Source organism: Hypanus sabinus, chromosome 14 (genome assembly GCF_030144855.1).
Source record: "Hypanus sabinus isolate sHypSab1 chromosome 14, sHypSab1.hap1, whole genome shotgun sequence".
Lineage (NCBI taxonomy): Eukaryota > Metazoa > Chordata > Chondrichthyes > Myliobatiformes > Dasyatidae > Hypanus > Hypanus sabinus.
The window spans coordinates 28,567,540-28,592,931 of record NC_082719.1 but is presented as its reverse complement, the minus strand read 5'-3'; the positions used below and the strand labels follow the sequence as shown (position 1 = coordinate 28,592,931).

The 25,392-nt window shown below is 39.4% G+C and overlaps 1 protein-coding gene across 7 annotated transcripts in view; it reads left to right on the top strand.

The window, feature by feature from the left end:
- The window catches only part of lcorl (ligand dependent nuclear receptor corepressor-like), a 244,929-nt gene that overhangs the window by 123,146 nt on the left and 96,391 nt on the right, over nt 1-25,392 (top strand). For all 7 annotated transcript variants that reach the window (XM_059988936.1, XM_059988937.1, XM_059988934.1 and 4 more), the window contains exon 2: nt 20,865-20,930. Coding sequence is in view for 4 of the 7 variants with exons in the window: in XM_059988934.1 (XP_059844917.1) it covers nt 20,865-20,930 (66 nt within the window). In the remaining 3 variants the exon portion in view is untranslated. The remainder of the gene's footprint in view (nt 1-20,864; nt 20,931-25,392) is intronic.

Below are 25,392 nucleotides of genomic sequence, written 5' to 3'. Positions count from 1 at the left end.
AGCAGTGTACCTTGTCCTTGGCAAAAATGAACAGTGGCAGCTAGAGACTAGAGCAGTGATGATGGTGGTTAGAGAAGGCATGGTGAAATGAGCTAACCCAGAAAGGTGATGAAAGCAGGAGAGAGCCAAGAGGATTGAGGATCAAAGGGAGTGGGGACATTGGCAGAGGAGATCACCTTTGGGGGGATGGACAGAGATGAGGGAAGGGAGTTGTACAGAATTGTATCTGTCATTCATAGTGAATGACTGGTCAGAGTTTATTGAATGTACTGCAAGTGCTAAGTATGTGCAGCTGAACTTAGTCTCTTATTGTCCTCAACCTACTTGCCTTGGACCAAGACATCAGTTTTCTCAGGAGTGTGGTAGCTAGTGTGCAATGGTTATTTTTAATTTAAGATGTCACACAAGGGCAGGTTCTACTACTTTGATCCGAGGAAAAAGATTTTGGTTCCAGGTACAGTATATTATGGTGTTTGTGTAGAAGATTCTAAATGGGAGGCAAGAGTGAAATAATTGCTGTATTGATGCTTAAAACTTAATTTTTCTACTTTGAGTCATATTAATGTGAACAGATTTTGAGATGGCACATACAGAAGTCACAAATAACAGATGGTCATGCAATTCTAGATATTGCAATGCTCCAGTTGCATTGAAGGCTAGTTTTATTTTTAATTTTCTATTAGAGTAATCATGGCTAGGTGAGCTCTTTGTTACCTGTTTATAATTGTCTTTGAGACTGATGGTCCTGGTTCTTTAACCGTCACAGTTCTTGGGAATCCACTCATAGTTCTGTTTCATTGAGAGTTCTCAGTTACAGGCTTGGCAGTGAGAGAGGAACAGTGCTTTCCTCAGACTAATCTGGAAGTTCAGTACTGTTGCTTTTGACTGGATGTGGGTTTGGGGTGTTATTGAAACATGATTGTTCAAGTACACGTTATGGTTAGCATGCAGTCGAACCACGTTGTTAGTGGATGGAGTGAATGTTAGGTGAAGGGATGGATGGCCCATCAAGTGGGCTGTCTTGTCTTGGAAGGATACTAGTTTCATAAGTTTTCTGACTTATTAAGCAGGGCAATCCTAATAATTAGTTAAGAAATGTCAATTGTACAGAATAACCAGTATCTGACCATCTCATGTAGCCACAAATGTCCCCTTTTCTTCCACCTTCCTCCCCTGCCCAAGACCTTACTTTTGGGTAGAGTTGATTGTAAACTAATGGTATTCAGACATTTTGGACTTGAACTTTGGATCTATGCCAAATAAATGGCATTGTGCTACTTTGACTGAAACTTGATTTTTGCTGGTTTTTTTATGTGCATGTGGCTGAAATGTGAATTGTACTTGAGGTAGTGTTCTCCAACTAATGGTGTTTATGTATCTAATACATTCAGCAGTTTCTTTAGGATTGAGTTGGCTGAAGACTAGCTCATGTAACATTGAGGACCTTGCTCTGTGGCTGAGATGAATGATCCATTTCTTATGATTGTTGTGAATATTTCAACACTTTAAGCACTGCTGTCTGAGTAAGCTTTGATAGTTATTTAATTGTGCTCCATTATTTATGACTAACAACTGGACTAGAGAGCTTTAGTCTAATCTGTTGGTTCTAGGATTACGTAGATTCTATATCATGGCTAAGTATTCATCTGTTCATCATCTGAGGGTATGTCAAGTACTGTTCTCGTTCTCTTCATTCAGTGTTATCACCTAATGTGGCTGTGATGCAGAATGCAAAGTTTTCTGTTGTAATATCCTACACTGCCTCTAATTTGCTCATTTTAAATCTGACAAATCTACTCTTGTTTATAGTGTCACACATGTAAGTGATTGTGAAGAAAGGGTTCATCTTCATGTGCTGTGGTCACTTGTAATATTTAAGTTTCATCTTGTTGCATTGATGAGAATGACTGAATTTCTTCATCAGAAGATCATGACAGATAATCAGCACTTCATTTTGACATGATGTTGTGAGACACCAAGGGAGCCAATGTCAATACCTATAACAAGACCAATGCAGGTTAATATCAAGAAGATCTTGTTATACAGAGAATAGTAATATTTAGAACAGTAACAGAATCAGTGAGACAGGTGACCTACTCCTGATCTTGCATCCTTTTTACCATCCTTATGCACTTTAAATCAAGTTAACTTTGGCTCATAAATGTCATTTGGTTAAATTTTCTCAGAACGATTCATTTAGGCCAAAGAGAAGATAAACCCATGTTAGGAGAGGAAAAGGCATGTTGGAAAGTGGGTTCAATTTTAATTAGTGATACAACATAGAGCAGGTTCTTCTGGCCCAATGAGCCATACTACCCAGCAATTCACCTGTTAACCTAGCCTAATTAATTGGTTTTATAATAACCAATTAACTCACTAACCAGTATGTATTTGGACTCTGGGAGGAATGTTGTCTTTATTGTGATTACAGCACAGCATATATTGGTGGCATCAGGGTATCTTGGTTGGTATTGCACAAAGAGAAATGGCTATGATTGTTAAATGTTCAATTATCTATTACCCAAACCATTACCACAGGAGTTCTCGAGGTTTGTGTTTTCTACCACTAACTATCTTCACCTGTTTTGTCATCAATGACTTTCTATTGTGAGATCTGAAGTAAGGTTGTTTGCTGATAATTGCACCATGTTCCCTTTCACTTGCAACTCCTCAGAAAATTGAGCTGTCCATGACTGAATGCAAAAAGACCTAAGCTATATAGGCTGTCACATGATAAATATCATTTGTGCCTTACAAGTTCTAGTAAATGTCCATTTCCAATACAATAGAGCTTAAATTCTTATCTTGATATTCAATGACATTCCCATCACTGATTCCCTTCCCAGTATTCTAGGGTTTACCATTGCATGTCAGGGGCAGTTTTCCTATGATGTTGATGCCTTTCGAGCATTGAGGTGCAAGTCATGTACAGTCTGTAATACCATCCTCTCGTCTGAATGCAGCTCCAATGATAGCTTTGAAGCTGATAGCATACAGTGGGAAATCTCTGCTTAACGGGCACCTCATCCACTGCCTTCACTGTTTATTATTCCATCATCTGTACAATATCTAATTTGCAAGATTCACTAATTTTTCTGCTTTACTCTGGCAGCACCTGTTAACCTCACTAACTATACTACAAAGGATTTTGATTAAATTTGATGTATAGCAGGATGCTATTAAGATCCCTTGTTCAAGTGACATATAGATGGAGATATTGTGCAGGGTTTTCCAAGTTGCATCTAGTCTTAGAAGTCCCTCCCATCCATGGGGTTAACTTCACAGAAGTTCAGGCAGTTGGTTTGCCACTGCCCTGGCTAGTGACAGATACATCCTGCAAAACATAAAGACATTGTTAAAATATACCCAGAGCTTGTATCCATTTAGTGAACAGTAATACAACTATGCACTACATTTTATTGAAAGTGAAAATTAAGAGCAAGACTTCACTGAGATTTGAACTAACACAGGAGAATTGGAGTTCATAGCTGAAGTTTAATAGTTAAGATTATAGAATTGCCTCTGGTTAACTGATAATTGCAAGGATATAATTGAAAAATGTTGACAAAGTAGAAAAGGCTGATGCAAAAAAGATACCCAGCCAGGAAGGTAGCTTTCAGATTGTATAGAATGTACAGTCTTGCATCTATAGAAAACCTTCATCTGAAATTGAGTTTAAAAATTGAAGATCTGCAATAGCAAATCAGTGCTACATCAGTTATAATTTTCTGGTGAGATTTAAAATTTGCTTATAAGAGAAATGGCAATAGTTGACATTATATTGGGAACTAAAAGTTGAGCACCTGGATGGAGATTGCAGCCAACTTGATTTGCACATTCATTGGTAGTTGTAGGGGCAGGTCTCCATCCTGTTTTCAGACTGCTGCTGGGAGTTAACCAGATATCCTGGTTTCCAGAGATTGGGCTGAGCCTGTTGTGTTGAATCCACTAAGGAAGCAGAGTCTGTTGCAGGCTTCTTGGATCGCACTTTCAAATTTACCTGCTAAGCCTGTGATAAATTTATCAAGACACCAGCAGTTGCTGTTCAAAGGATTAGAAAAGATCAGTCAGTACAGGATGCAGGGAAGGGAGGGGCGCGAGAGTAAGTATTTATTGTAAATTTATTTTTGTTTTATTTAACTAGACCAAAGTGCTTACTGAAGGTGTTTGTCAAAACCTGTTTAATCAGGTAGTCATTGCACCTATGGCTGCATGTTGAGACAGATCTTTTCCACTGGTCTGTGTCAATGTCTCAGAAAGGGCTGTGTTTGGGGGCCAAGCATTGTACCCAGAGGCTAGGGCAGTGCAAGTTCACGCTCCTGTGGTGGGTGAAGTACTAGTTTATTATTATGGCCTGTTATTCTCAAGTAGGATAGATGTGTTTTCTGGTGAAGGATACACTGAATCAGTTCATGATAAATGTTTCATTAAACAAAATATTTGTAAATGAAAAAGGTAGGGCAAAATGCATCATGGAGTTTTTGATGCTGTTTTCTTCTGGGGATAGGAGTAGTATGTTAATTGTGGCCATTGTGCCAGTGACTCCTGTAATTACAGAAATTTAAAATTGAATCTTAACAGACTAAGCAATACATTATCTGATATCTGGGTAGCAGTTTGCTCCCCATCTACTGTTGTGTCCAGAGGAAGCATTGTTTTTAGTTCTGCTGTTCAAAACTGAAGTATGTAATAATTTATCTATTTCATTTCGGGCCAGTTTTGCAGCTGATAGGTATTTGTCAGCAGGAATTGTAGAGACTATAAAGGTGATAGCACTGCTTGAAAGCATTTAATAATAGGGTAATCTCAGTAAAGAGATGTGAGCAGCTGCTTGATCTGCTTGAAATAGTAGGCTTAATGTAGATTAAGTACCACCTTTTGGAATTGGCATTTATGATAGTGTCATTCGTCCTGTATTATGAACTGTTGACCATTAGCATTCTTTTTATGGAAAGTGGGTTATTTTGTAAAACTGTTGTGGCAATGTCTATATTAATTTTGCTTCTCAGTTTTAAATCAGAAGTAATGTTTTGAACAGGTGTTCTGGATTTGTGTTATACTGGTTACTTTTGCATTTTTTAAGAAAAAAGAACCTTTTTTTGTTCTAGTTCAAACTTTAATGCTTTGTAGAGAATTTTTGCCATTAGCTTTGTTTTGAGGTGAGGGAGAGATTGTTTTCTAGGCCCTATAGGATGGTATTGGCCCTGTACATGGATGATTGTCTCTCCATTAACCTCTCCATTGCCCTCTGAATACAGATGCCAATTTCTAGCCTAAATTTTTAAGGGGGAGGGGAGTAGGTGGTTTCTTAATATATCTTGTAAGATATTTAGCAAACAAAAATCTTGGCACAGGTGAAAGTTAAACTTATTAACACTTCTGTAGGTGGAAAATAGTGCTGTTTCAGTTCAATAATCTGTCATTGATCTTTGGTTCCTTTGCCACATACTGCTTGATTTTCATAGATGTTGGAGTGCTTTTAATTTTATATTTGGGTGATCCTTTTGTATATCATTTTCTTTGATTATGTTTGAGACTCTGTCATAAAGATGTTCCTAGTTGGTGGCAGTTATTCTTTAACCATTCTCCCTACTTATCTGCAAAGCAAAATGTATCATAATAATGTTGCTATTCAGCATTTTGTATTGTTTTCCATGTGCTGTGTTCCATGACAGATGGCATTGACAAGTGAGCTGTTGCATTTTGGTAGGACAAATCAAGGTAGGACTTGCACCGTGAACGCTAGGGCACCAAGTGCAGTAGAACATAGGGATCTAGGAATATAGATTCCTTGAAAGTGGCATCACAGGTAGATAAGATTATAAAGCTTTTGGCACATTGGCTTTCCTAAATCTTAAGTATTGTGTACAGGAATCGGGATATTATGTTGAAGTTGTAAAAAGCATTGATGTCTAATTTGGAGCACAGTGAATTCTGGTTAATTGAGCCATTGGTTAATCAGGGCAGCTGCTAATTTGGGACTCTATGACACTTAATTGGGACAGTTTCAAATAAGTGTCAATTGCATGCATTCGTGACAGAGCAAAGTTTTTCAGTGGCATCAGTTGAGTGTGTATATGTTATCCAATTGGGTTGATGAATGCCAGTTATTGAATTTGGCAGTGGTTTTTGATCATTTCAGACCCTTGGTAAGATGCCACAAAAAGATTTGACACTAGCTGAAAAAATTACCTTACTAAACCAAATTAAAAGCTATTTTTCTTCATTTACATTCAGTCAAACAAAAAGTAGTGTACACTAAATTCCTCCAATAACTATTAGGAACTAATAGTTTTGTATTACTGAAGTAGCATTGATGGTGGTCTGATTTGTTCTGTATTTTATTTTAATACATAAATTGTTTATGTAGTTTGCATTTTTAATACTCTACCTTTTTGATTATTTCCTCAAAGGGATCTAGTGCTTTCCTGGCATGTATGACGAATAAACTCTTCTCTGGCTTCCAGATACCTGTACCCAGCTGGGAGCCTGAACTGAGTTTATTTATATGTCCGTGAAACTTTGGTTAATTGGGCCCAAATGTATTGGCCCTGATGTGTCCCAATTAACCAGAATCTGCTGTATTGTGTGAAGTTCTGTTACCTGCCTACAGGAATAATGACAATAAGATTGGAACAGTGCAGAGAAAATTTACAAGGGATATTACCAGGATCTGAGCTATATGGAAAGATTGAATAGGTTAGGACTGTGTTACCTAAAGTGTAGAACAACGGGAGATTTGATAGAGGTATAAATATACAAAATTGAGGGCTTATAGATAGAATAAGTGTAAGAAGGCTTTCTCCACTGAGGTTGGGTGAGACTAAAACTAGATATCATGGGTTATGGATGAAAGGTGAAATGTTTGAGGAACACGAGGTGTACTTCACTCAGTACAAGTTGCCAGAGGAAGCGTGGATGCAGGTTCAATTTCAACATTTAAGAGAAGTTAGATTGTAACGTGAATGTGAGGAGTAATGGGGGAATGGTCTAGGTGAGTGCAGATAATGGGGTTAGGCAGATTAATAGTTTATTATGGATTAGATGGGCTGAAGGGTCTGTTTTTGTGCTGCAGTGTTTGCTGACGCTCATGAAATTTGAGCAGTGGTTTTAAGGGCATTCATTGTACTAACAGCTATTTTATACCCCTGCTGGATGTGAATTTCAGCCTTGGAAGTAATGCCATAGTCTGTTTTTAAAAACTTTCCTTGATTAGTTAAGTATGGTTTAAAACTATAAACCTTTTTGTGGCACCCTTTCATTAATTAGTTTGTTTTAATTGTTATTCAATCTTTTTTTTTACAATCACAAGACACTGCTAGATATTACTAGCATCAAGTACTACAGGTTCACTCTGTCAGTGAGTTGCTCAATAGTGGTGGAGCTGGATTTGTGTACCATGTCATCTGTTACAACCACCCAAGGAGGAAGACATCAGAGACAATGCAAATCATTGTCTTCAATGTGTTTCTTGTGATTATAAGGCCCTGTTGGACATTGGGAATGTAGAATACTCCAAGTCCCACTCACTGGTGAGACTAGTGGGGGAGCTGTGGTGACCTCGTTTTTGTGTGTTCCTGGCCCTCATGTCGTAGGTTGCCGGTTGCAGCTGCTGAGAGGCGGGGTGCGAAAGGTGGCGCAGCTGAGTTGGGGGCGAGCCTCACCTGTCATTGCTTCTCCAGTGTTCACTCAGTGGCATTTAAGCTGGATTGCATTTGTCTGCAGCTGCATGAGTGCATGAAGAAGAACTGCTTCATGCTTGTTCTTGCAGAAACCTGGCTCTAGGACAGTATCCCATGCACTACCGACCTATACATGGGACTTAGGCTATATATATTTTTTTGCGACTGTATGCTTTGTTATATGCAGTTATTTATGTCTTGTGCTGTGTATAACCGTTAGCACTGTTTTGCACCTTGACCCCAGAGGTACATTTGCCTGCATTTGTGTGTATGGTTGAATGGCCTCTGTAAACATGAACATACTGAACTTGTTGTTAAACTTAATAGGCAGATTGCACTATCCCCAAACATTCTCGGTGGTTTCTGGGGGGAGGGGAGTAAAGTTTCATTTATTTTGCTCAAGACCAAATTAAGGTTTTAAACAAATGTAATGTTATTATTGTGAAATTCTAAATGGCAATTCCTTCTAAAAGTTCACTTTTGTAATGAATCAAAACAGTTTCTGAAGCAAAAGATGTCAAGCAGGGTAATAGACTGCCACCTGCTGGGGATTAGAGACAACATGCAAGATGTGTAAACAGGATAAAGTGGCGGTTAACAAAATGCTGGAGGAACTCGGCAAGCCAGGCTGAATCTACAGAAAAAGTACAGTCGATATTTCGGGCTGAGACCCAACAGCAGGATACTTGGGTGGTCATGTGGAAATTTGAAGTAATATAAACGCAGTGGTGTGTAGAAATGAAAGGCAGACAATGCCATTTCCAGGTGTGTTCATTCTCTCTGTTCAAGTTCTCCCTAAATGGAAATAGCGAAGCTGGAGAAAACAATAAACAGTGTAGGCAAAAGATGAACAGCACAAAGCTGGACACAATAGGATTACTACATGGAAATGGGATTCTCCATCACACAACTTTCTGTAAAGACATAATGTACCTTTGACAACAACAGCTTTCTTGTGGTTTTACCAAGAGTTGACTAAATCTAAGCCATCATGCTCATAGCAATTTAAGCCTCTGGATTTTTCTGAATTTTATTAGTACTTAGAGAAAATGGTAATAAACAATATTTTGACTTCTAATTGAAGGTTGTGGCACTCACAGTTGACTCAATCAGCAAGTTGGCTAAGTTAGAGCAGAGAAGTCGGGTTTCCTAGAATGCTGCATTGGATCAGAGCTGACAGTTTCATGTAGAACTGCTGTGATATTTGCACCGTAGGGCCAGCATGTTCAGGATTCAAATGAATTTTCCTGACAAATCTGCACCAGGTTAGACGTAATTTGGAGAGAAAAAAACAACCCATTTATTTCAGAAAGAAATAGGTATAGTTACAAGTAAAATTTGTGAGCCCTTTACAATTACCTGATTTTCTTCATTAAGTATAAAATGTGGTCTGATCTTCATCTAAGTCACAATAATAATCACACACAATCTGTCTAAACTAATAACACACAAACAGTTGTACTACTTTTTGTCAATACTGAGTAACACTTAATCTCAGTCTAGGTTCAAAAAGAAGTATGTGAACCTCTGGAGTAATGTCTTCTACGAAAGTTATTTTGAGTCATTTATATAAATACATAAATAAATTTAAAAAAAGTTACTGACAGAGCTTGTTCTTCTCAAGAAAGATCTGTTTATGTGTATCATGCTGCAATAACAACAACTTTCAGAGGGCTTAGAACTGTAGAGATAAATGAAACTAGAAAAAGCTACAAGAACACTTCTAAAGACCCAAGTGTTCATCAGTCCATAGTAGAAGAACCTACAAATAGAGAAAATTTAGTACTGTTGCTACTTTCCTTAGGAGTGGGTGTCCTGCAAAGATCGTACCAAGAATACAATGTGCAAAGCTGAAGGTGAAAAAGAAGCCAAGAGTAACAGCAAAAGACCTGCAGAAATCTCTAAAACTTGCTAAAGTCTCTGTTCATGTATCCACTAAGAGGGAAAAAACACTCAACAAGAATGGTGTTCATGGAGGAAAACTACTGCTCCCCAAAACAAACATGTCTCAAGTTTGCAAAAGACTACCTGGATGTTCCACTATGCTTCTGGGCACAATGTTCTGTGGACAGTAGAGACACAAGTTAAACTTTTTGGCAGAAATGCACACTATGTTTAGAGGTAACTGGGCACTGCATACCAACACCAAAACCTCATCCCAACTGAACCATGGTGGAAGAGCAACATGGTTTGGGGCTGTTTTGCTGCTTCAGGGCCTGGACACCCTGAAATTATTGAGGGGAAAATTAATTCAAAATTGTATCAGACATGTTATAGGAGAATATCAGGGTAGGGGGTCTGTCACCTGAAGCTTAATAGAAATTGGACGATTCAACAAGAGAATGATCTGAAACATGAGTAAATCAACAACCACAAAATGCTGGTGGAATGCAGCAGGCCAGGCAGCATTATCGACAGAAGAAGCACTGTCAACATTTCGGGCCAAGACCCTTCGTCAGGACTATCTGAAATAAAAGGTAGTAAGAGATTTGAAAGTAGGAGGGGGTGGGGGAAATACGAAATGATAGAAGACCGGAAGGGGTGGGGTGAAGGCAAGAGCTGGAAAGGTGATTGGCAAAAGGGATAGAGCTGGAGAAGGGAAAGGATCATGGGACGGGAGGTCTAGGGAGAAAGAACGGGGGAGGGGAGCACCAGAGGAAGATGGAGAACAAGCAAAGAGTAAGGGGCAGAGAGAGGGAAAAAAAGGAGGGGGGAATAAATAAATCAGGGATGGGGTAAGAAGGGGAGGAGCGGCCTTAACAGAAGTTAGGTCAATGTTTTTCTCTCTGCCCATCACTCTTTGCGTCGACGGTGCTTCTCCCTATAGATGCTGCCTGGCCTGCTGTTTTCCACCAGCATTTTGTGTGTGTTTTTTTGAATTTCCAGCATCTGCACATTTCCTCGTGTTTGCTTTTTAGATCAACAACAGTATAGTTTGATGAAAGGAGAATTTGTATTGGAATGGCCAAGTGAGAGTCCGGACCTTGATCCAGTTGAGATGCTGTGGCATGATCTGAAAATGGCATATTCATACAAATTATCTCAGAAATGTTGATGAACTGAAACAATTTTGAAAGGAGGAATGGTCTAAAATTTTTCTTCGCCATTGTGCAAGTCTGATCAGCAGCTACAGGACACATTGGGTGAGGGTTATTACCGCTAAAGGAGGTTCTACCAGTTATTAAGTATAAGGGTTCACCTTTTTCCAGCGTGGACTGTGATTAAACAATGTGTTCAATAAAGGCATGAAAAGTACAGTTGTTTGGGTTGAGAGTTTAGGCAGATTGTCTTTGTCTTTTATTATGACTTAGATGAAGATCAGACCACATCTTGGGATTACTGCCTATGTCATGTGACAGTGAGTATAGGAATAGAGTGAGGTGAAGGATAAATGCATGGCTAAGGGATTGGAGCAGAGGGCAGGGATTCAGATTTCTGGATCAGTGGGACCTCTTTTGAGGCAGGAGTGACCTGTACAAAAAGCACGGGTTATGCTGAGCCAAACTGAAGAGAGAGTGGAAGAGGCGGTTGGCTCACAAGTAGAGAAAGCTTGGAAACCGTGCGAGAGGGAGGATAGGCAGGTGATAGAGAAGGGACGCACTCAGACCAATGGTTTGAGATGTGCTTATTTTAATGCAAGGAGTATTAAGAACAAAATGGATGAGCTTAGGGTGTGGATCAGTACTTGGAGCTATGAAGTTGTGGCCATTACAGAGACTTGGATGGTTCAGGGGCAGGAATGGTTACTTCGAGTGCCAGGCTTTAGATGTTTCAGAAAGGACAGGGAGGCAAAAGAGGTGGGAGCGTGGCACTATTGTCACGGCCGTAGAAAAGGAGGAAGACGTGGAGGGATTGTCTAAGGAGTCTCTGGGTGGAAGTTAGGAACATGAAGGGATCAATAACTCTTCTGGGTTTTTTTATATAGACATCGAGGAGCAGCTAGGGAGACAGATTCTGGAAAGGTGTAATAACAGGGTTGTCATGGTGGAAGATTTTAATTTCCCAAACATTGATTGGGAAGTCTCTAGAGCGAGGGGTTTAGATGGGGTGGAGTTCATTATGGGTGTTCAGGAAGGTTTCTTGATACAGTATATAGATAAGCCTGCAAGAAGAGAGGCTGTTCTTGATCTGGTATTGGGAAATGAACCTGGTCAGGTGTCAGATCTCTCAGTGGGAGAGCATTTTGGAGATAGTGATCATAATTAGCATTGAAGAGGGACAGGAACAGACAAGTTAGGAAAGCGTTTAATTGGATTAAGGGGAAATATGAAGCTATCAGGCAGGAACTTGTAAGCATAAATTGAAAATAGATGTTCCCAGGGAAATGTACAGAATAAATATGGCAGATGTTCACGGGTTATTTACATGGAGTTCTGCATAGGCACATTCCATTGAGACAGGGAAAGGATGGTAGGGTACAGGAACCGTGGTGTACAAAGGCTGTTGTAAATCAAATCGAGAAGAAAAGAATAGCTTATGAAAGGTTCAAAAAGCTAGGTAATGATAAAGATCTAGAGAATTATAAGGCTAGCAGGAAGAAGCTTAAGAAAGAAATTCGGAGTGCCAGAAGGTGCCATGAGAAGGCCTTAGCAGACAGGATTAAGGACATCGCCAAGGCATTCTACAAGTATGTGAAAAGCAGGAGGATAAGGTGTGAGAGAATAGGACCAGTCAAGTGTGATAGTGGAAAAGTGTGTATGGAACCGAAGGAGATAGCAGAGGTACTTAATGAGTACTTTGCTTCAGTATTCACTATGGAAAAGGATCTTGGTAATTGTAGGGATCACTAACAGAAGACTGAAAAGCTTGACCATGTAGATATTAAGAAAAAGGGTGTGCTGGAGCTTTTGGAAACCATCAAGTTGGATTCACCCCAGGGAGGAGATTGCTGAGCCTCTAGCTATGATCTTTGCATCAACAGTGGGGACGGGAGAGGTTCCGGAGGATTGGATGGTTGTAGATGTTCTTCCCTTATTCAAGGAAAAAAGTAGAGATAGCCCAGGAAATTATAGACCAGTGAGTGGTTGGTAAGTTGATGGAGAAGATCCTGAGAGGCAGGATTCATGAACATCTGGAGAGGCATAATATGATTAGGAATAGTCAGCATGGCTTTGTCAAAAGCAGCTCGTGCCTTACAAGCCTGACTGAATTTTCTGAGAATGTGACAAAACACATTGATGAAGGTAGAACAGTAGATGTAGTGTATATGGATTTCAGCAAGGCATTTGACAAGGCACCCCATGCAAGGCTTATTGAGGAAGTAAGGAGGCATGGGATCCAAGGGGACATTGCTTTGTGGATGCAAAACTGGCTTGCCCACAGAAGACAGTGGACTTAGATGAGTAATAATCTGCATGGAGGTCGGTGACCAGTGGTATGTCTCGGGGATCGACCTGGTTGAGGAAGTGGAGGGATGGGTTAGTAAATTTCTGATGACACAAATGTTGAGGGTGTTGTGGATAGTGTGGAGGGCTGTCAGAGGTTACATCAGGACATTGATAGGATGCAAAACTAGGTTGAGAAGTGGCAGATGGAGTTCAACCCAGATAAGTGTGAGGTGGTTCATTTTGGTAGGTCAAATATGATGACAGAATATACTATTAATGGTAAGATTCTTGGCAGTGTGGAGGATCAGAGGGATCTTGGGGTCTGAGTCCATAGAACACTCAAGGCTGCTGCACAGGTTGATTCTATGGTTAAGAAAGCATATGGTGCATGGGCTTTCATCAATCATGGTATTGAGTTTAGGAGCCGAGAGGTAATGTTGCATCTATATAGGACCCTGGTCAGACCCCACTTGGAGTACTGTGCTCAGTTCTGGTTGCCTCACTACAGGAAGGATGTGGAAGCCATAGAAAGGGTGCAGAGGAGATTTACAAGGATGTTGCCTGGATTGGGGAGCATGCCTTATGAGAATAGGTTGAGTGAACTCGACCTTTTCTCCTTGGATCGAAGGAGGATGAGAGGTGACATAATAGAGTTGTATAAGACAATGAGAGGCATTGATTATGTGGATAGTCAGAGGCTTTTTCCCAGGCTGATGTAGCCAGCATGAGAGGACACAGTTTTAAGGTGCTTGGAAGTAGGTACAGAGGAGATATCGGGTAATTTTTTTACACAGAGAGTGGTGAGTGCATGAAATGGACTGCCGGTGATGGTGGTGGAGGTGGACACGATGTGGTCTTTTAAGAGACCCCTGGACAGGTATATGGAGCTCTGAAAAATAGAGGGCTTTGGGTAACCCTAGGTAATTTCTCAGGTAAGGACATGTTCGGCACAGCTTTGTGGGCTGAAGGGCCTGTATTGTGCTGTAGATTTCCCATGTCTCACATTTTATGAGGATCTAATGTAGAAAACCAGATAATTGCAAAGGGTTCACAAACTTTTTTATTGCAACTAAACAAAGGATCTAGGTAAGTTATTTGATCATTTACATTTTTAATGGTAATAGTTATGTTTCAATTATTTCATTGCTTAGTTTTTAAATGCTTCTCTATATCATGGATTGGGAATTACTTAAGGTTTTGTTTAATCTGTCGGTTTATATCCCAGAGCTCAGACCATTCAGTGTCTTCCCATTTGTAGGATTCACACTGCTTGGAGAATAACAATACTGTGGAAAAGTCTTAGACACATGTTTAAAAATGTAAAATGAAGATGCTTTCAAGAATGAAATGAAGTCTCTAAATACTAAAATAAATTACTATAAATGTTCGTAAACAGTTCAGTGGCTTGCAGAAATTTGGCCACCCCTGTCAAAATTTCTGTTACAGGCAATCCCAGGGTTAATGAACAAGTTCTGTTCCTGAGTCAGTCTTTAAGTCAGATTTGTACGCAAGTCGGAACAGGTACATCTGGTATTATTTAGCGTCAGTTAGTCAAATGTTTGTCTTAGTATATAGTATATAATTTTACCTTTCTATGCATATAAAACACTTAAGAATCATATGTATTTCAATAATTAAACCATTTCATTGCTTAGTAATAATTGTAGCTTTCATTGGGGCAGGGCCTTTCACATGCTCCATTATTCTCACATTATCCTTTAAAATTGTTCCGATCATTGACCGACTGCCGCCTAACGCTTTTCCACTGACTGGCGTTTCACCTCTTTCCGATTGTTTTATTATTTCCACTTTATTTTCAATTGTGATTATTTTCCTTCAATGGAACAGAGACATTGCAGATTCAGCAGCCCGGGTCCTAAAGTCCACCGCACTGAGACGGGTTAAATGGGACAGTGCTGACTGGAACGGGGTGGGGGGGGGGGTGGTCAGTGTGAATCTTCCTAAGAAAAAGTTAAGCCAAATACAAAGTTACACACTCAACACATTTTCAATGTTGTCAACGATTCTCCTTCCTCCATTCATAAGTACGAGTTGTTCGTAAGTCGGATATTCGTAACTCGGGGACTGCCTGTACTGTGAATAGTTATGTAAGTGGAAGATGAACTGATCTCCAAAAGTCATAAAGTTAAAGATGAAACATTCTTTTCATTTTAAGCAAGATTAGTGTATTATTTTTGTTTTGTACAATTTTAGAGTGGGGAAAAAGGAAGGGAGCACCATGCAAAAGTTTGGGCACCCCAAGAGATTTGAGCTGTCCGATAACTTTTACCAAGGTCTCAGACCTTAATTATCTTGTTTATGGCTTGATCACAGTCATTGTTACGAAAGGCCAGGAGATGCAAATTCAAAGCTTTATACATACCCTGACTCCTCAAACCTTATCCAACAATCAGCAGCCATGGGCTCCTCTAAGCAGCTGCCTAGCACTCTGAAAATTAAAATAAATGATACCCACCAAGCAGGAGAATGCTATAAAAAGATAGCAAAGCATTTTCAGATAGCCGTTTCCTCTGTAAAGTAATTAAGAAATGGCAGTTAACAGGAATGGTGGAAGTCAAGTTGAGGTCTGGAAGACCAAGAGAACTGCTCATAGGATTGCTAGAAAGGCAAATCAAAACCCCCTTTTGACTGCAAAAGACCTTCAGGAAGATTTAGCAGACTCTGGAGTGGTGGTGCACTGTTCTACTGTGCAGCGACACCTGCACAAATATGACCTTCATGGAAGAGTCATCAGAAGAAAACCTTTCCTGCATCCTCACCACAAAAATCAGCATCAGAAGTTTGTAAAGGAACATCTAAGCAAGCCTGATGCATTTTGGAAACAAGTCCTGTGGACTGACTGAGCTAAAATAGAACTTTTTGGGCCACAATGAGCAAAGGTATGTTTGGAGAAAAAAGGATGCAGAATATTCATGAAAAGAACACTTCTCCAACTGTTAAGCACGGGGGTGGATCAATCATGCTTTGGGCTTGTGTTGCAGCCAGTGGCATGGGGAATGTTTCATTGGTAGAGGGAAGAATGAATTCAATTAAATACCAGCAAATTCTGGAAGCAAACATCACACCATCTGTAAAATAGCTGAAGATGAAAAGAGAATGGCTTCTACAACAGGATAATGATCCTAAACATACCTCAGAATCCACAATGGATTCAAGAGGCGCAAGCTGAAAGTTTTGCCACGGCTCTCACAGTCACCCGACCTAAACATCATCGAAAATCTGTGGATAGACCTCAAAAGAGCAGTGCATGCAAGACAGCCCAAGAATCTCACAGAACTAGAAGCCTTTTGCAAGGAAGAAAGGATGAAGATCCCCCAAACAAGAATTGAAAGACTCTTAGCTGGCTACAGAAAGTGTTTTCAAGCTGTGGTACTTGCCAAAGGGGGTGTTACTAAGTACTGACCATGCAGGATGCCCAAATTTTTGCTTTGGACCCTTTTCCTCTTTTTGTTACAGGCAGTCCCAGGGTTACAAACGAGTTTCATTCCTGAGTCCGTCTTTAAGTCAGATTTGTACGCAAGTAGGAACAGGTACATCCAGTATTATTTAGCATGTCAAATGTTTGTCTTAGTATATAGTATATTTTTTACCTTATGCAAATAAAAACATTTAAGAAACATATGTATTTCAATAATTAAACCTCTGTGTTTCTTAGTAATAATTGTAGCTTTCATCGGAGCAGGGCTTTAAAATTGTTCGGATCGTTGACTGACTGTAGCCTAATGATTTTCCAGTGGCCAATGGCGTTTCACCTCTTTCCGATCAATTTATTATTTCCACTTTATTTTCAATCGTGATCATTTTCTGTCAACGGAAAAGAAACACTGCGGGCGGCAGGTCCTAAAGTTCACTGCACTGAGACAGGTTAAATGGGACAAGTGGGGGCAGTGTTGACTGGAAAAGAGGTGGGGTGAGGGTGAATCTTGCAAAGAAAAAATTAAGCCATATACAAAGTTACACACAACAGTGTCAACGGCAATGACTTAAAATGTCAGACTTGGGGACTGCCTGTATTTTGAAACTGTAAAAGATGGAAATAAAAAAGTAATCTTGCTTAAAATATTAAAGCAATGTGTCATCTTTTGCTTTATGCCTTTTGGAAATCAGGTCATCTTTTACTCGCTTAGCTATTCACAGTAACAGAAATTTTGATCAGGGGTGCCCAAACTTTTGCATGCCACTATATTAAAATAAAATCAATATTTAGTGTGACCCACCCTTTGACTTTAAAACTGCATCAATTCTCTTAGACCACCAAGAGAATGTCATGCAGTTTTATAAGAAAATCGGCTTGTAGGTTATTCCAAGCATCTTGGAGAACTTGCCACAGATCTGCAGACTTTGGCTGTTTCGCTCGACTCTCCAGGTAATCCCAGACAGCCTTGAAGTTGATACTGATACCATTTATTGCAAAACTCCTGTTTCTTTTTGCTGAAAATAGCCTTTATGACTTTGGCTGTGTTTCGGGTCATTATCCTGCTGTAGGATGAAATTTGGACCAATCTGATATCTCCCTCATGGTACTTTGTGATGATTAAGAATCAATTTGTACTACTCAGCATTGAGGATTCCATTAATTCCTACCTGATCACCAACTCTATTTCCAGAAATGCAGCCCTAAACCTGCAGGGAACCTCTGCCGTGCTTCACTGTTAACTGTAAACACTCATCCTTGTATCTCTCTCTAGCTCTCCTATAGACAAACTGCCTCCTGTTGGAGTCAAAAATTTCAAATTTTGACTTGTCAGTCCAGAGCATCTGCTGCCAATGTTCAACACACTAGTCCTTGTGTTTTTGTGTGTAGATGAGCCACTTGGTTTTGTTTCCACTTTGGAGGAATCGTTTTTTTGGCAGGACTACATCTGTAGCATGCTGCCACCCACACAGGACCTTCCCACTATTCAGGACACTTACAAAGACGTGTGCAAAAAGGGCCTGAAGGATCATTGGAGGCCCGACTCACCCCAACCACAAACTGTTCCAGCTGCTACCATCTGGGAAACAGTACCGTAGCGTAAAAGCCAGGGCCACCAGACTGTAGAGGGGTGTACTTGGGTTCCAGTGGTTTCTGTGAGTTCAGAGCTGATAGCAGAACTTATGATTTAACAGGGACATTGGTTTGATGTATTTCTCATCAGCTGCACTCAGTTTCTGTGGCTAGCCACTAGATTTCTGGCCCTCAAACTTGCTCATTTCTTTGTGGTTCTTCAGAAGGGTTTGGACAGAACATCTTGAAACACCTGTCTGTCCTTAAATTTCTGCTTGGAAGAGACTTTGTGATGCAGCATTACTATGTTGCTAAGCTCACTCTTGCTGTGGTGTAGGAATTGACGGTTTTAAGGATAAACTGTCACATCTGCCACACCCTCGCCTTTTAATTTGGTTGTCCTTGGCCCAGTCTGATTCCTCTACACTGTTTCAGTTAATCATTTTAGTTCATTCAACTCATGTTGTTGATCATTGACACTTGAATGCTATCTATGCTTAATCATGCACTGGGCTAAATACCTACAAAGTAACCATTTTTTATTTGAAAAGTGGTCTATTACATGTTGTTACTTTAATGAAATACAAAAAAAAAGTTTGTAAATCTAAAATTTCCTTTCTTCAACTGACACACATGATGAAGACAAGAAATAAATATTTAAAACAAAATATATATTTTTAAAAAAGAATCTAGGGTGCCTAAGACTTTTGCACAGTGTTATAATTCACAACAGAACATTTGAGGTGAATGTGGCATAAATCTGCAGTTTAATTTTCATTTTTCCATTATGTAGATTGATTTAAAAAATTTGGTTAGTAATGTACTAACATCAGTTCAAGTGCAATATTAACATCAACATCAGATTGTCAAAATAAAACAAGTATACTTGTTAATAATCCTTTGGTGTTGGGCTTACTGTATCCGACAGGAAAGTTAACTAGATGTATAAGATGTGGGGTGCCATTTTTTATTAAAATTAAGAGACTGTTGGGGAAAGCCACAGATCACCAGTCTTAATTCTTCTTTATTAAATAACTAGTGACATTACTCTGTTTATCCTGAAACTTTGTGCCAAGTAATGAGGGAGAGGTTGCAACTGATAATCTAGAGTTAAAATACTGCTTCCACTATCTGCCCAGTCTGAGGACAACTGATGTCAGGTCCTGGTCCCCATCTAACACAGGAAACTGGAGCATTTATGACTTCTGTGCTCTTGGTTGCAGTCTAGATTTGTGTGTCTATGTACTGTTTTAAACTCCCAATGTACTCTGCTGTAGGTTAAGGGTTTTTTTTACTGTATGATATTTGTATGCATTGGTGGGCAAAGATATCTTGCTTATGCTGGCTGCCATTCCAAAGAGATGTTTTGAAGAGCTATTATGGATTTAATAAATTGTAAACAATTTTTGGAATTGGCATTGCTATCTAGCTTCCATCACAAAATTCTCTTGTGCTAGAAAAGAGATTGGTATTTAAATTTATAGATTTCAGATTAAGCTGATGCTGCAAATGCAGTGGTTATGGAAGATGGAAGAAAATGCATCCAGGTTCCTGACTTGGCAGAAATTTGTTTTTTTCCCTCTTAGAATCAGATGTGAATATCTAAAGAAAAGCAGCTTACCTGGTTTTCTTTCATGTTTTGGAGTGTTACTTCAGAGTTTTAAACTAAGAAATTAAAATCCTGAATCTCTACTTCTGTAACTGAGCCCAAGTTAATTGACTGATCTGCTAATACTGCAGAAATGATAAAGATGGATGATATGGTAGTCAAAAAAGTTTTGTACGTTATATTAGTTGTTTTTACACCACTGTGCAATTAAGTTCCTTGTTTTTTATGAAGCTGAATAGATAGTGTAAGTGATGACACAAGTAAATGAAATGCTTAATATAGGAAGTTGTGTAAATGGTGCAATCTGGAGTACCGCAAAAAAAAACCCAGAAGTGACAATAACAGGATAACCGAGGAATGTAGAATTAAGAGTTCAGGAGCCTGGCATTACCACTCAGAAGAGGTGATTTGGTTCAGTCGTCTAGTACAGTGAGGAAGAAGCTATTCTTAAGTGTAGACATCTGGGCTTTCAGACTCCTGTATCTCCTTTCAGAATGTAAGAGGCAATACTATTAACTGTCTTGAAGCAAAGCATCATGAAGATGGACTGAATGGACTTATAATAGACTGTGCTTGCCACTCCAGGCTTGGTTGGCCCAGAGCAGAGCAGTTGCTGTACCAGGCTGAGATGTGACCAGTCAGATTATTACTGTTCATCTGTAGAAGTTCAAGAGAATGCTTGTGGATACACCAAATCTTCTCTGATGCCTAACAAAGTGAATACACTGTTGCACTTTTTTGATCACCCCATCATGGAAGAGAGCGTGAGGTTGCTGGGGATCTGGATGCCAAAGAACTTGAAACTATCAACTATCTCTACATTAGCTCTGATGAAGGCTCTGTTCACCTAACTTAAGTCAACAACTGGTTAAGGGCCAAGTTATCTGACATCATAATTTGACATTCAACATTTTGTTTCTGTACTTGGTCTGACTGCAGCTGATAAAAGTGGTATCATGGATTGATATCATTATTAATAGTGCTGCATCTGGTCACACAGTCACGTTTATACACAGGAGTAGAGCAGGGACCTGAGCAATCCTGAAGAGCAACAGTGTTGAATGCCAAGTTTGATAATGTTATGATTAATCCTAGTCAACTGTGGTCTGCTGGTTAGGATGTCCAGAAGTCAGTTACAGAAGGGGTCCCAAGGCCACGATCTAAGCATTTATAGATGACCTTATCTTTTATCAAAATTCTTGCACATCTGAACTAACATTTTGATATTTTATTTACAGGGTTCGAAAGCATCTTAGAAGGGCTTTATGGACCAAGGTTACTCAGAGACCTCAGTTTATTTGATGGTAAAATGTGTTTTGTTTTCTAAATATAACAATAGTAATAAATATTGTTAAAGTATACAATTAAACTACTTCAGTTTCTCTTTGTATGGATTTCACTATATTCCAGCTGAACTAAAATTCCATTAAGAATTGCAGGTTCTTGATTCTTGAAACATTATTTTTCTTATCAAATGTGTATTTGAGCAAAGCATTTTGCTAGGGCACTTCAATAAACAATTATGCGTGTAATTGACAACTGACAAGTTAACTTTTGACAAATTTGTAATTCTGTCATGTAACTGTCTTAAAGTGAAAACAATTGCAGAACTTGAAACAGTCAATGTGATTCTTATTCTTTTAATACCATATGAGTTACGTTATTTTGCACCAGGGACATTACATTTTGTATAGTTATTTTCCTCCATTGATATTATGGCAAGCATTTTCTGTCCATACTTTTGTGTGCAAGTTATTAATGACTGCATTTATACACATAGTGGAATATTTCTACCTCTCTTCCCATTTCTGCACATAACATACAACATTTGTTACAACTTCCAGTTCAAATAAAATTCATCTTTTAGAACTTGAAAGGGGGGAGAAAGCTGGGTAATACCTAATTTCCAAACTTAAAAGTTTGAACAAATAAAAATTACATTATGCAGCTCTGAGTCATGTTAGGCAAAAATTGCTAGGATTTGTCTGGCCTCAATACTCAGCTGAGAATCTAACTGAAACTCTGGTTGTTTAGTTAATTGATTTCTCAAATAGAGGGAGAACCATTAAAATACTAATTTCTCTTGAATTGCCCACTATAGTGACAATAGTTGATGCATACAGGTATGCAAAATTATTCCAGCCCAAGTTCTGGAATAATTTTGATCCAAGTCAACCAACCCCTTTTTTTTAGGTTCTGTCACAGCAGTAGTGAACAATGTGCAGCAAACCATCATCATCATTATGTGCCATGTTGTATGATGTAGGTGATAATGGTCTCATGACCATGATTGTTCTTGGCAAATGGCTCTGCAGAAGTGGTTGCTATTGCTGCCTTCTGGACAGTGTCTTTACAAGACGGTTGACCCAGCCGTTATCAGAACTCTTCAGAGATTGTCCAGTGTCAGTGGTCCCAGGGTTGTCCCAACTGCTCATACAACCATCCACCACCTGCTCTCATGGCTTTGTGTGATTTTGATAGGGAGGCTAAAAAGGTGCTACACTTTGCTCAAGGGTGACCTGCAGGCAAGTGGAGGGAAGGTGCACCTTACACCGGTAGAGACATATCTCCACTCCGTCATCCAATGCAGCAAATGGAAACTGCAAGTACCCTAAAACCTCATTCATAATAATAGACTCCAACTTCCTCCCAATCACTGAAGTCAGACTAATTGGCCTATAACTTCCTTTTTTCTGCCTTCCTCCGTTCTAAAAGAATGGAGTGACATTTGCAAACTTGCTCTTCTCCTGAACCATTCTAGAATCTAGTGATTGGTGAAAGATCATTACTAATGCCTTTGCCTCCACAATTTTTTCAGCTAACTTTCAGAACCTTGGTGTAGTCCATCGGGTCCAGGTAACTTATCTACCTGTAGACCTTTCAATTTCCCGAGCACCTTCTCCTTAGTAATAGCAACTGCACTCAGTTCTGCCCCTTGAAACTCGTATTTCTGGCATACTGCTAGTATTTTCCACAGTGAAGACTGACACAAAACTTACTCAGTTTATTCATACATGGGATATATCTATCCTGCACCTTCTAAACTTCAGTCATTGTTTTTGTGGCGTCATCCCTGCTAGTGTCACCTTCTAATCAACTTTGGCCAGCTTCTCTCTCGTGCTATAATTCCCTTTACTCCACTGAAATAATACATCTAACTTTAGCTTCTCCCTCTCAAACTGCAAGGTGAATTATTTTATATCTTTACCTTTAAGCTCCTTAATCAAATCTGGTTCATTACATAAACTGAATCCAGAATTACTTTTTCCCCTAGTGGGCTCAACCACAAGCTGCTCTAAAAATCCATCTCATTGGCATTTTACAAATTCCCTCCTTTGGAATCCATTGCCAACCTGATTTTCCCAATCTGTCTGGATGCTGAAATTCCCCATCACTATCGTGATATTGCCCTTTTAACATGCCTTTTCAATCTCCCATTTTAATTTTATTTCCCACATTCTGACAACTGCTTAGAAGCCTGCATATAACTTCCATCAGGGTCTTTTTACCCTTGCAGTTTCTTAACTCTACCCATAAAAAATCATTTCCTCTGTTATCTTTCTAAGGACTTGATTTCAGTTTTTACCAATGGAGCAACTCCACCCCCTCTGCCTTTCTGCCTGTCCTTTTGATGCAATATGTGATCATGTTTCAGCCATGACTCAGTGATGCCCATAATATCATACCTGCTCATTTCTAACTTTGCTCCAAGATCATTTACCTTATTCTGTATACTGTGTGCATTCAAATATAACAGAGTCAGGCCTCTATTTATTACTCTTTTCAACTTTTGCTCCCCATGTTGTACTTCAACTCGTACTACTAACTGAAATTTTGCCCTATCATCTGCCTGTCCTTCCTCTGTGTCACTACACAGTGCATCTACTTGTATGCCAACTGTCCCATCCTCTATCCTATCACTCCAGTTCCCATCTCCCTGCCAAATTAGTTTGAGCCCTCCCTGACAGCTCTGGCAAAATTGGCCACAATGATGTTGGTCCCCTCGGTTATCGGTGTAGCCCATCCTTGTACAGTATTCCACAAATCTTAAACCTGTTGACATAGAGGAAAAGGTTGTTTTTTTGAGACCATTGCATTAGTTCTCTAACTGTATATACTCCATCTCATGGTTGTTTGAGATCTGGCCCATTACGGATGTTACGGCATTGTAGATAAGAGTTCAAGCAAAATTTTGCCACAGATCTGTGAGCATATGCAGTCTGAAGTAAAGGGCTGAGAATGCAACCTTACAGGGCACCAGTGTTGAAGAGAATCATGGTGTTGCTGTCCATCTTTACTCATTGTGATCTGTTGTTCATGGTGCTGAGTTTTAAGTCTAGGAGTTTGAAGGCAAGCTTGTTTGCAACTTACGGTATTGAAAGTGGATAGGTGACTGTGGAAATTTGTAGTTAAATTCCATTCGTTATGGATTGGTATCTGCTTTTCATAGTCTGTATTCCTGAAATTTTGTTTCTGTAGTGAAGTGTCCTGGTTCCCAAGTTTTACCAATAAACTGAGGGCGATAATAGTGTCTAAATTCTAAAGCACTTGTGTCTATGTGTTTATGTAGAAATTTCAATTGACACTTTATTTTTTGCTTCCATGATATCCTGAAGCCATCCTAAAAGGAAAGAAAGAAGGTCATCTTTAAAGAAAATATTGCCTCCAGTTAAATTTTGACTTTTTTTAGTCTTCTGTTTCTTTAGCTTTCTGAGGCTAAAATTGGAGAACAGTGTTACTAGAGGGCAGGAGGAACTTTATGAAGGTGAATGGGGGAAGAGGTCTTCATGAACTTAAAGCAGCAAGTAGTATTGCAGGATCAAAACCATTGTGCAATTGGATCCTCTATTTCATCGCTTGCAAATCCCAGTAAGTTCGGATTGGCAACATCACTTTCACAATCTCAGTCAGCACAGGTGTACTACAAGGCTATGCACTCTTCTGGCTTTACACTTATGACTGTGTGTCTAAGCACAGCTTCGATGCTAAGGTCAAATGTTCTGATTATACCATTATCGTAGGCTGTATCAAAGGTGGTAGCTAATCAGCCTAAAGGAGGGAATTGAAGATCTGGCAGAGTGGTGCCACAACAGCTTTTTACTCAAACGTAAAAATCTATAGACGTTTGTTTTCCTCAACAGTCTATTACTCTTTCCATTAGTTTGATAGATTGGTACCCTTAAACAAAAGAACAACATCAAAGTCAAAGTGAACTTGCTATCAAACTATGTTTATGTCACCATGTAGTACCCTGCAATTCATTTCCTTGCAGATATTTGTATGAAAATAAAGAAACACAATTGAATTGATGAAACACTACTTAAAAATGACCAATCCAAAAGAATTATGCAAATAAAAATAATTAAAATGCTCATGTATTTGACTTGTAGAGTCCTTGAAAGTAAGTGACTTACTGGAATCAGTTTAAAGTTGAGTGAGAGTAAAGCTGTTCATGCTGGTTTATGAACCTGATGGTTGTAGGTTGAACCTGGTGGTGTGGAACCTAAGGCTATTGTACCTCCTGCTAATGGTAACAGTGAGAAAAGATCATGGCCTGGGTAGTAGGCGGGTGTCCTTGATGAATGCTGCTTTCTTGTGGTGGTGCTCCATATTAATATGCTGCTCTGTGGTGGGGAGGGCTTTCCCCGTGATGGTCTGGGCAGTATCAGTCTCTTTCTGCAGATCTTCATATCCCTTGGCACTTGTGTTTCCATACCAGGCTGTGATGCAACTAGTCAGGATGTTCTCCATTGAGCTTCTGTAGAA